Source organism: Bufo gargarizans, chromosome 5 (genome assembly GCF_014858855.1).
Source record: "Bufo gargarizans isolate SCDJY-AF-19 chromosome 5, ASM1485885v1, whole genome shotgun sequence".
Taxonomy (NCBI): Eukaryota; Metazoa; Chordata; class Amphibia; order Anura; family Bufonidae; genus Bufo; species Bufo gargarizans.
Window position 1 is genome coordinate 467,479,499 of NC_058084.1, and position 12,182 is coordinate 467,491,680.

General features: G+C 48.6%; 1 protein-coding gene across 2 annotated transcripts; it reads left to right on the forward strand.

Moving 5' to 3' along the window:
- The first annotated feature begins 208 nt into the window (after positions 1-208).
- On the forward strand, positions 209-5,877 carry LOC122938242 (oocyte zinc finger protein XlCOF28-like). Of its 2 annotated transcripts, none has more exons than XM_044293618.1 (4): positions 209-344; positions 2,570-2,696; positions 2,781-2,867; positions 4,112-5,877. In XM_044293618.1, exons 1-4 carry the CDS (start codon positions 321-323, stop codon positions 5,776-5,778), a joined length of 1,905 nt encoding a protein of 634 aa, XP_044149553.1. In that variant the 5' UTR covers positions 209-320; the 3' UTR covers positions 5,779-5,877. The 2 variants fall into 2 exon arrangements, with proteins under 2 accessions (XP_044149553.1, XP_044149552.1); XM_044293617.1 differs by lacking the exon at positions 209-344 and adding an exon at positions 2,251-2,432.
- The last annotated feature ends 6,305 nt before the right edge of the window (positions 5,878-12,182 follow it).

The following is a 12,182-nucleotide window of genomic DNA, read 5'->3' on the forward strand; positions in this document are numbered from 1 at the left end:
GGCTTCATGACTTCTGTAAAAATGCAAAAAAAAAAAACTCTACGTAAAATTCACTGGGATCCACGCGTTCTGTCGGCCGTGGCAGATTTTTTGTTTCTCATGCTGTTTGGACTATGTGCTCTGCTCCATCTGACTCCCTATGGAGTGTGTATGGAGCAGGGACGCCGGCTGACTTTGTACTATGAGGCGGCGGAGCCTGCAAAGGATTGTGGGGGTTGTAGTCCAGGCAGCCTGGCAGCAGGATGTAGTTGGTCATGTGATTTGTGCAGGGAGAGGAGCAGTCACCGGGAGCCTTATGTGTGTCCTACAGATGGTTCGTGATGTCTGACGCAGCGCTGGGGAAGGTAAGTCGCTGACTTAACCCTTTCACTGGCTGTCTTCACGAGGGATAAGTGCCCGCAGGCTCTGATACATTCCTCTAGTGAGAATCAGGCTGAGAGAAATGTGTGATTGATGGAAATGTATAAAAGTTATATTGTGTATACGGTACGGCAAAGACTCCGATGGCGGCAGCGGTGCAGACCTTCTGTCTATGTTAGGGTACTTTCACACTTGCGGCAGAGGATCCGGCAATCCGGGCGCAAACGGATCCGTCTGACAAATGCATTAAAATATTGGATCCGTCGTTCCGGTGTCATCCGGAAAAACGGATACATTTTTTTATTCTTCACAGATTTAGGCTACTTTCACACTAGCGTTCGATCGGATCCGTTCATAATAATGCAGACGGAGGCTCCGTTCAGAACGGATCCGTCTGCATTATATTAGCAAAAAAAAGCTAAGTGTGAAATTAGCCTGAGCGGATCCGTCCAGACTTTCAATGTAAAGTCAATGGGGGACGGATCCGCTTGAAGATTGAGCCATATTGTGGCATCTTCAAACGGATCCGTCCCCATTGACTTACATTGTAAGTCTGGACGGATCCGCACGGCCAGGAAGCAGCGTTCAGGTGTCCGCCTGCTGAGCGGAGCGGAGGCTGAACGCCGCCAGACTGATGCAGTCTGAGCAGATCCGCATCCATTCAGACTGCATCAGGGCTGGACGGAAGCGTTCGGGTCCGCTCGTGAGCCCCTTCAAACGGAGCTCACGAGCGGACAGCCGAACGCTAGTGTGAAAGTAGCCTTAAATGTCTGCGCATGCGCGGACCGGAAGAACGGATCCGTCCAGCGGTGCAGACCTTCTGTCTATGTTAGGGTACTTTCACACTTGCGGCAGAGGATCAGGCAATCCGGACGCAAACGGATCCGTCTGACAAATGCATTGAAATACCGGATCAGTCTTTCCGGTGTCATCCAGAAAAACGGATCCGGGATTTATTTATTTTTCATAGATTTAAAGGTCTGTTAATGTGCGGACCGGAAGAACGGATCCGTCAGCGGTGCAGACCTTCTGTCTGTTAGGGTACTTTCACACTTGCGGCAGAGGATCCGGCAATCCGGACGCAAATGGATGGCATTTGTCTAACAGATCCGTCTGACAAATGCATTGAAATACCGGATCCGTCTTTCCGGTGTCATCCGGAAAAACGAATCCGGTTTTTTATTTATTTTCACAAATTTAAAGGTCTGCGCATGCACGGACCGGAAGAACGGATCCGTCAATGCGGCAATTTTAATGCACTAATACATTTCAATGGAAATTAATGCCGGATCCGGCAGGTGTTCAGCATTTTTGGCCGGAGATAAAACTGCAGCATGCTGCAGTATTTTCTCCGGCCAAAAAACGTAAGATGGACTGACCTGATGCATCCTGAACGGATTACACTCCATTCAGAATGCATGGGGATAAAACTGATCAGTTTTTTTCCAGTTTTGAGCCCCTAGGACAGAACTCAATACCGGAAAAGAAAAACGCTAGTGTGAAAGTAGCCTTACCTGCGATCTGCTGATCTCGGTTATCAGCCATTCCAAGCCGTAGCGCAGCTGTGACTGTAGGACGGGCGAATGCATTAGCTGGAGGCGTAGACCATGAGGTCCTGAGCACTATAGACCAGGTGGGATTGGGAGTAGTGATGAGCGAACTTCTGTTTTAAGTTCGGCGTCTAAAGTTCGGCTTCCGGTTAGGGGAGAATCCCGATATGGTTCCCGATATGGATTCCGACTTCCGTTGTGGTCCGTGGTAGCGGAATCAATAATGGCCGATTATTGATTCCGCTACCACGGACCACAACGGAAGTCGGAATCCATATCGGGAACCATATCGGGATTCTCCGCTAACCGGAAGCCGAACTTTAGACGCCGAACTTAAAACAGAAGTTCGCTCATCACTAATTGGGAGTCCTCTACCCCTAGAATTGTGTCCTCTCAAAGGGGAAATGTGGTCATGAATCCCGGCATGCACAGAGATGTGTTCACACAGCGGACGTTGGATCATAGTCCATGCCATTCATTGGGTATGCCGTAAAATCCAGCACATGTAAATACACCCAAAAAGTAGGTCCCACGCTATATTTTCATTTTTGCTACATGGCCACCAACTAAATGCAACACAATTGCAAAAATATAAATGTTTCAACCCATGCAAGCGATAACCTGTAGTAAAACGTGTCATGTGTGCCCTCATATTCCAGGTCCCCGTGTCCTTCGATGAGGTGGCGGTATATTTCTCAGAGGATGAATGGCGCCATCTAGAGGAGTGGCAGAAAAACCTGTACAGGGAGGTCATGCAGGAGAACCTAGAAGTCGTGCTGTCTTTGGGTAAGGGACCGTCATTTTTTACACTCCTAGTAGAACGATCCCACTGACCGGCCAGTGACTTTATATTTTTCTTTGCCGACACAGGGTACCAGTATCCCCAGACCTCTCCCCCACCGAGGCTGCTACCAGAGGATGAGGCGTCTATTACCAATTATTTTGGATTCCGTTTGGGTAAGTGACCTATTTCTGCTAATAGACACTAAGAACCACCACAGAGATTATCTCTCCCTCTTGGAAGGACCTGGAAACTCCGTACATTATACAGACGGCCCATTGCTTTTAATGAGGTCCATGTAATGCTGTGGGGACACTGCAAGCAAACGAAACAATTGCTGCAGGCGTCCTCCCTCCACATCAGTGCTGATCGCTGCGGCGTCATCAGCAGGGAAAAAGTGATTTATAATACATGCACCCTGAAGAAGACGACCTCATGTGGGGACCTCTCCCTGGTCACCCCTAATAACATGGTCAGCATTCGTTTAACCCCCTTCCCAACACTGCAGTTGGGAGTCTATAGAATGGGCTCGGGAACAGACGGTGGGCGTCATCTTTATTATACGGCTAAGACCCATCTTCAGTAGCCAGGATCGGTGGTAACCCTAAATCTCGTTGACACCTCAGATGTTCTGGTTGACAGTGACCACAGTTTCTGAATGTTTAGACCAGGCATCCTCAAACTGCGGCCCTCCAGCTGTTGCAAAACTACAACCCCCAGCATGCCTGAACAGCCTACAGGTATCAGCCTACAACAGGGCATTGTGGGAGTTGTAGTTTTACAACAGCTGGAGGGCCGCAGTTTGAGGATGCCTGGTTTAGACGGAGGGAGGGGGCTGCCTCTTTTGTGTGATCGCAGGGTGCCAAAGACTGTCATGCCAGCTGGGGTTCTAGCAAAGGCGCCCAGGCCTACCATCTTGGTATATCTATTACACCCTGCCTGTCATGTTATATATCCCAAACTACGAAGGTTACCTCCCAAAATGGAAAAAAAGGGAATGTAACCCAAAAGGATCCGATAAAAACTAAAGCTCTTCCAAAAAACAACTGTCATTCAGCTACATCGCTGGAAATATACCGGTAAAATGTTATAGGTGTCAGATATGGTGATATAAAGTAATTTTTGAATTTATTTGTATTTTTTACGTTAAAAAAAAAGTAAGGGCTGTTAAACGAAGCCCCAAAATACCGTCAGAATTGCAGCTTATTTTTCCATTCCACGTACAAAAATAATTGTGAAAGTCTTTCAGTACATTGAATCATTGAATGGCGCTGTTAAAAATACAACTTGTCCCGCTTACACCAAGCCCTCTCATACGGCTCTTAGAAGGTGATTTGGGACCATTCTGCCTAATTTTTAGGGTCTGGTTCCTGCTTGGAGTCACCCATTTAACTTTTGCATTTTCTGCTTTAAATTCCAGAGGAAGAACTAGAGGAGAATGCAGAAGACAAAGAAGAAGCAGTGCCCAGCCATCCGAAACTTCTAATAAATGGTAAAGAAGCCAGTGAGCCGAGAAAACCTCGAGACAATAGGAAAGTGCACAGATGTGTAGAGTGTAGGACTGTGTTCGGCAGCTGGACGCTCCTTGAAGAGCACAAGAAAAGCCATAAGGAAGGAAAGGTTCGGAGAGAAGACTTGAGTAAAGTCGTAAAGCAAGTGCTAACCCCGCAGTCTGTACCCCCGGCAGGAAAGGTCTTCCAATGTAATAACTGCGATAAATCCTTCAGTAACCAGTCCGTCCTATCTCTGCACCAGAAAACGCACACAGGCGAGAAGCTCTTTAAATGCTCTGAATGCGGCAAGAGCTTCCCGAAGAGGTGCCAACTGGTGATGCACAAGCGATGCCACATAGAAGAAAGACCTTTCAAGTGCACCGAATGTGAAAAGAGTTACACCCAACAATCAAAGCTGATTGAGCACCAAAGAACGCACACAGGAGAAAAACCATTCAAATGCCATGAGTGTGGGAAAGGCTTCACCAAAAGGTCACACCTTAAGGAACATCTGAGGATCCACACGGGGGACAAACCGCATAAGTGTGACCAGTGTGATAAGACCTTCCATTATCCGTCAAATCTGGTGGAGCATCAGAGGACTCATTCCGGTGACAGGCCATATCAGTGCACCGAATGCGATAAGAGCTTCATCAAGATGTCCAAACTCATTGTCCATCTCCGGATTCACACCGGGGAAAGGCCTTACAAATGCACGGAGTGCGACAAGAGCTTTAGCCAACAGTCCAACCTTGTGGTCCATCAAAGGACTCACACAGGAGAGAAACCCTTTAAGTGTAACGACTGCGAGAAAACATTTAGCTACCATTACACTCTCATGGTCCACCAAAGAACCCACACAGGGGAAAAGCCGTACAAGTGCAGCCTGTGCGAGAAAGCCTTCACGCAACACTCTAGCCTCAAACTTCATCTTAAAGTTCATGAGTCACAACTACCAGATGAGATAGATAAGACGCCTCCATCAACTCCAGACCAAACAACATGTTCAGCTGGAGCAACAAAGACTGTAGAGTGCAGGCCTCTATCCGCGGAGCCACCAACAACCGTCACAAGTTCCCCAGATGTTGTACAGGACTGTGAGGACAATTATCTTCCACGCTCACCCTTGAGCGAGTACTTAGGTGCCCTTTTACTTCCAGATAAGAAGTATAGCTGCACCGAGTGTGACAAATCATTCCTAGATAAGTCTAAGCTGGTGGTCCACCTCCGAACTCACACCGGGGAACGTCCTTACAAGTGCTCTCTGTGTGACAAGGCCTTCATTCAATGGTCCCGTCTAACAGAGCACAGGAAGACGCACACGGGAGAAAAGCCGTATGTGTGCTCTGAGTGCGGCAAGAGTTTTCTTAAGATGTCCAAACTGACTGTCCATCGTAGAATCCACACTGGAGAGCGGCCGTATACCTGTTCAGAATGTGGGAAGCAGTTCACTCAGCAGTCCAATATGGTGATGCATCAGCGGATCCATACAGGGGAAAGACCCTTTAAGTGCAATACCTGTGACAAGTCGTTCTGCTACCAGTCGTCTCTCATTAGGCATCGTCGGGATCACACGGGTGACGCGGAAACCTAGCAGGTCCTAAGAGCTTGCTGAATAGTCTTAGAGATTTCAAGAACTGTTGATGGTCTGTGTCTCAGGGTGGACAATAAAAATGCTTCATTCATTTCTGGACATTCCCATGTCACAGCTTTCTCGTCGTGTACTTTATGGCTACAGTATTGATTTCTTTTGACACCCAAATAGTAGGAGAAGCTAGCTACTTCCTCCATCACTAATAAGTTATGCTGCCCGGCATTGCCCAGAAAGCGTTACCCACATAATACTGCCCAATCAGCAGGGTTCATCAACAGGGAAACCACTAGAAAGGTGCTTACTCCGGATGTGGTCTATGGCAGGCCCTCTCCAAAAGAAGAAGATCCCTAGACCTATTCTGCAACCTTCAGAGCCTGAAGGGCCTGCAAGGGTCAGGGGCCAATGACCGCCTTTCATCAAAGCTTAGGGATAATCTGTGGGTGCTCTCCGAAAGTGAGAAGCTGGGTTATAGGGAGGTAAGGAACCTAATAGCCACAGCACCCCAGGAGGGACACCAAAAAGAGCCCTGCATCATGAGGTATATCAAAGGAACATGGTAAGGGGGTCAGATCTTGCGGACAGAATCTTTTTAAGCCCTGAGTGACATACATGGCTCCCCAGTCTAGGATGGACGAAGGAATCCGGCATACACCTAACTGGTGGGGGATGTTTAAAGGGGTATTTCTATCTTGGACATTCGGGGGCATATTACTAGGATATGCCCCCGATGTCTGATACGTGCGGTTCCACCTGTGGGACCTTTACCTATCCTTAGAATGGAACCCGCAAAGTGACAGAGGGGACACCAAGCATGCGCGGCCACCCTCCTTTCATTTCTATGGGACTTCCGAAAATACCCGAGCGTTGGCTCTGCTATTTCCGTAAGTAAGTGAATGGAGCACTTCACATTCATTTCAATAGGACTTCTGAAAATACCCGAGGCAGGCACTCAGATCCCTATCTGTGGGCACCTACACCCTGGAAAAAGTCTATGGTGTACCAATATGCATTAGACTCGCCAGCGCAGGGCGCGCTATGAACAGCGCAGGCAGCGCACTGAATGTAGGCGGCTATTATAGCTAAATGATAAAGTACATGGAAGATACAGTATATTGGTATTCAGGTTAAATTGCTGTGTTGGCACTTTCCGATAAGTGGGTTTTGGGTTTCAGTTTGGGCACTCGGTCTCTAAAAGGTTCTCCATCACTGGTATATATGGTAAGGCTGACCCCCTACAACAGGGCCACTTTTATATATATTTTTTTCTAGTACTTTCCACTTTAAGTTCTCAGTCCGCCCCTGCCTGGTATAATGGAGGGTTACATGATATTTGGCAGGGCAGTGTGAGACACAACCTCTGCATGCATGAAGATAAGACTGGTAGATTGCAATCTACAAGTGAGTGGCGGTCTTATCTTCATGTTTGCTTCGGGGACACTGACCCTAGACACGTGCACCACGCCATTGGGAGATCTGAGTGCCGACTGTCCTGACAACCTCTGCATGATCATTTTTAGCCACATCCGCCCCATATCTCCTGATCACAGACCTCTGTTATTCCAGCCATACTGACAGGCCAGAAGGTTTAACCCTTACCCTGCCACCCTGGCATCACTTTTACTGCACTGAGGCCTGATAAAAGTTCCCTGATAAGGAGATGGATGTCAGAAGAAAGTAAAGAGGACGGGGCAGTGAGGGGCCATACCGCGGATTAAGCCTGTATTACACTGGCAGATTTCATTAGCGATCTGGCAGTCTAAGGCTACTGTCACACTGGCGTTTTGGCTTTCCGTTTGTGAGATCCGTTCAGGGCTCAGCGGTCCAAAACGGATCAGTTTTGCCCTGAATGCATTCTGAATGGAAAAGGGTCCGCTCAGAATGCATCAGTTCAGTCTCCGTTCCGCTCTGGAGGCTGCCTGCAGCGAAACTGAGCCAAACGGATTCGTCCTGGCACACAATGTAAGGCAATGGGGACAGATCCGTTTTCTCTGACACAATAGAAAACAGATCTGTCCCCTATTGACTTTCAGTGGTGTTCATGACGGATCTGTCATGGCTATATAAGACATAATACAACCGGATCCGTTCATGACGGATGCATGCAGTTGTATTATTGTAACGGATCTGCAAAAAAACGCTAGTGTGAAAGTAGCCTAGTATTGCCGCCGATTACCCATTCATCAGGCAATCGTGATCTTTCAGTGAGCGGGGACTGAAGCAGAGACCATCGGACATGGAGAGGGGCGGTGGAGCAGGAAAGGTATGTTTATTTATTTGGGGTCTGGTCTGAGGATCTGATATTGGGGTCTGATCTGAGGTCTGATATGGGGGTCTGAAGATCTTATAGGGGGTTATGATCTGAGGTCTGATATAGGGGTCTGAGGATCTAATATGGGGGTATGATCTGAGGTCTGATATGGGGTCTGAGGATCTAATATGGGGGACTGATCTGAGGTCTGAAATGGGGGTCTGAGGATCTGATAAGGGGGTCTGATCTGAGGATCTGATATGGGGGTCTGATCTGAGGTCTGATATTGGGTTCTGATCTGAGGTCTGATATGGGGTCTGAAGATCTTATAGGGGGTTATGATCTGAGGTCTGATATAGGGGTCTGAGGATCTAATATGGGGTATGATCTGAGGTCTGATATGGGGTCTGAGGATCTAATATGGGGGTCTGATCTGAGGTCTGAAATGGGGGTCTGAGGATCTAATGTGGGGGTCTGATCTGATGTCTGATATGGGGGTCTGAGGATCTGATAAGGGGGTCTGATCTGAGATGGGGTCTGATCTGGGGGTCTGATCTGAGGTCTGATATGGGGGTCTGAGGATCTAATATGGGGGTCTGATCTGAGGTCTGATATGGGGGTCTGAGGATCTAATATGGGGGTCTGATCTGAGGTCTGAGGATCTAATATGGGGGTCTGATCTGAGGATCTAATAAGGGGGTCTGAGGATCCAATATGGGGGTATGATCTGAGGATCTGATATGAGGGTATGATCTGAGGTCTGAGGATCTGATATGAGGGTCAGATTTGAGTTCTAATATGGGGTCTGATCTAAGGTCTCATATGGGGGGGGGGGGTGATCTGCGGATCTGAAAAGGGGGTATTTTTGTACTGGCGCACATTGTAAGGGGGTATTTTTGTACTGGCACACATTATGAGGAGAATTATTACTATTGGGGGACAACGGGGAACATGATAACTAGTATGGGCTGGTACTATTAGTGTCAGGGATACTACTTGCTGGGCACAGTTATTCTTTAGGGCACTGTGCACCACTAATTATTATTGAAGGGCACGATCTGTGTGGTACCAGTATTTTTAGGGGGATTATCTGTTTCTGCAGTATAGTATTGGGAAGCACAGCGGCACAGTATTGGGGTGTTGAAAAGGTTGATGGAAAAGTCGTAAACTAAGATGTCTGTCTGTCAAGCTCTGCAGAGACGAGACATGGCTGAATCAAGTCATCATGGTGGTCTGGTCAGAAGGAGAAGTTGAGGAACGAGAATATCTACATCAGAGGAGATGTCACTGGATGTAAGAGGTATGTGGCGCTGTATGTTTTGTAGTAATGTTTTCCAATGTATTTAACAGTAGGACTGGAGGGAAGGGGTTAGGTTGAGAATTTGTTTCAATTTTTGCCTCAGGCAGCAGAAAGGCTAGGTGCACCCCTGCTGCTGGCCACAAAGCACTGAGGGAAGCGGGGTCCAAGCTAAACTCTTACACCAGAGCCCATGAGCCTTTAGCTATGCCCCTGGACTCCAGCCTTAACTCTTTGTGGCTCTATGTCCTGAGGTAGTGTACCCATATTAGTATTACTAGTATCAATCACCTCCACTTGCCAACTAGCTACACGCAGGAATCTGCAGCTCACTCCTCTATCTGCTTGCAACTGACACAAGGTCTGCAGAGCACTGCTCTCTATGTTCTCATCTGGCAAAAGGGTCCTGGGCAGCCCCATATTACCCAGTGGCAGTTATTGGCCAGTAGGTGGCAGCATACCCTCAGCGCAGTTACACAGTGCAGTATGCTGTATATAGAAGTCTATTTCCAAACCTTATAAAAACACACTGCATCATGTAAAGAAGATGACGCTGCCATGCTGCTCTGGGCCAGACACGTGTACATAAAAATCCTCATAATGGAGCTTAGCCAAAAAGCCAGGATAAAATAGAGATAAGCGCACCCCAAAAGAGGGACAGAAGTGTAAGTGCACCCTACTGCTCAAGCGGTCTCCTATCCCAAACCTCAGGCCTTCAAAATGCTTGCCCTATGGCCCTGATGAGGAAAAGATGAGGGGACAATAATGACTGTGACACACAAGGAGATGAGGGGGCACTAATGACTGTGACACACAGGGAGATGTGGGGACACTAATGACCATGACCCATGGGGAGATGAATGCAACACATGGGGAGATGAGGGGACACTAATGACTGTGACACACGAGGAGATGAGGGGACACTAATGACTGTGACGCTTGGGGAGATGAGGGGACAATAATGACCATGACACATGGGGAGACGAGGGGACACTAATGACTGTGACACACGGGGAGATGAGAGGACACTAATGACTGTGACACAGGAGGAGATGAGGGGACACTAATGACTGTGACACACGGGGAGATGAGGGGACAGTAATGACTGTGACACAGGGGAGATGAGGGGACACTAATGACTATGACACATGAGGGGATACAGAGGACTGTGATACTTGGGGAGATGAGGGGACACTTATGGCTGTGACACAGGGGGAGATGAGGGGGACACTAATGACTGTGACACTTGGGGAGATGAGGGGACACTGATGACTGTGACACATGAGGAGATGAGAAGACACCAATGACTGTGACACAGGGGGAGATGAGGGGATACTAATGACTGTGACACACCGGGAGATGAGGGGACACTGATGACTGTGACACATGAGAGGACACAGAGGACTGTGACACTTGGGGAGATGAGGGGACACTAATGAATGTAACACATGGGGAGATGAGGGGACACTACTGACTGTGACACATGAGGAGATGAGGGGACACTGATGACTGTGACACAGGAGGAGATGAGGGGACACTGATGACTGTGACACAGGAGGAGATGAGGGGACACTGATGACTGTGACACAGTGGGAGATGAGGGGACACTGATGACTGTGACACATGAGGAGATGAGGGGACACTGATGACTGTGACACAGGAGGAGATGAGGGGACACTGATGACTGTGACACAGGGGGAGATAAGGGAACACTGATGACTGTGACACAGGAGGAGATGAGGGGACACTAATGACTGACACACAGGGAGATGAGGGGACACTGATGACTGTGACACACAAGGAGATGAGGGGACAATAATGACTGTGACACAGGGGGAGATAAGGGAACACTGATGACTGAGACACAGGGGGAGATGAGGGGACACCGATGACTGTGACACAGGGGGAGATAAGGGAACACTGATGACTGAGACACAGGGGGAGATGAGGGGACTCTAATGACTGTGACACAGGGGGAGATGAGGGGACACTAATGACTGTGATACAAGAGGAGATGAGGGGACAGTAATGACTGTGACACAGGGGAAGATGAGGGGACACTAATGACTGTGACACACGAGGAGATGAGGGGACACTAATGACTGTGACACATAGGGAAGGTGAGGGGACACTTATGACTTTGACACACAGAGAGATGAGGGGACACTAATGACTGACACAGGGGGAGATGAGGGGACACTAATGACTGACACAGGGGGAGATGAGGGGACACTAATGACTGTGACACAGGGGGAGATGGGGGAACACTAATGACTGACACACAGGGAGATGAGGGGACACTTATGACTGTGACACACAGGGAGATGAGGGGACACTTATGACTGTGACACACGGAGAGATGAGGGGACACTAATGACTGACACACAGGGAGATGAGGGGACACTTATGACTGTGACACAGGGGGAGATGAGGGGACACTTATGACTGTGACACACGGAGAGATGAGGGGACATTGATGAATGTAACACACGAGGAGATGAGGGAACACTAATGACTGTGACACATGGGGAGATGAGGGGACACTGATGACTGTGACACGGGAGGAGATGAGGGGACACTGATGACTGTGACACAGGGGGAGATGAGGGGACACTGATGACTGTGACACAGGAGGAGATGAGGGGACACTAATGACTGTGACACACGGGTAGATGAGGGGACACTAATGACTGTGACACAGGAGGAGATGAGGGGACACTGATGACTGTGACACAGGGGGAGATGAGGGGACACTGATGACTGTGACACAGGAGGAGATGAGGGGACACTAATGACTGTGACACAGGAGGAGATGAGGGGACACTAATGACTGTGACACAGGAGGAGATGAGGGGACAC

Coding starts and splice junctions, on each gene's coding strand:
- LOC122938242 (XM_044293617.1), top strand. CDS start 2,379: ATGCCATTCATTGGGTATGCCGTAAAATCCAGCACATGTAAATACACC. Junction 2,433..2,569: donor CATGTAAATACACCCAAAAA/GTAGGTCCCACG, acceptor CTCATATTCCAG/GTCCCCGTGTCCTTCGATGA. Junction 2,868..4,111: donor TTATTTTGGATTCCGTTTGG/GTAAGTGACCTA, acceptor TTTAAATTCCAG/AGGAAGAACTAGAGGAGAAT.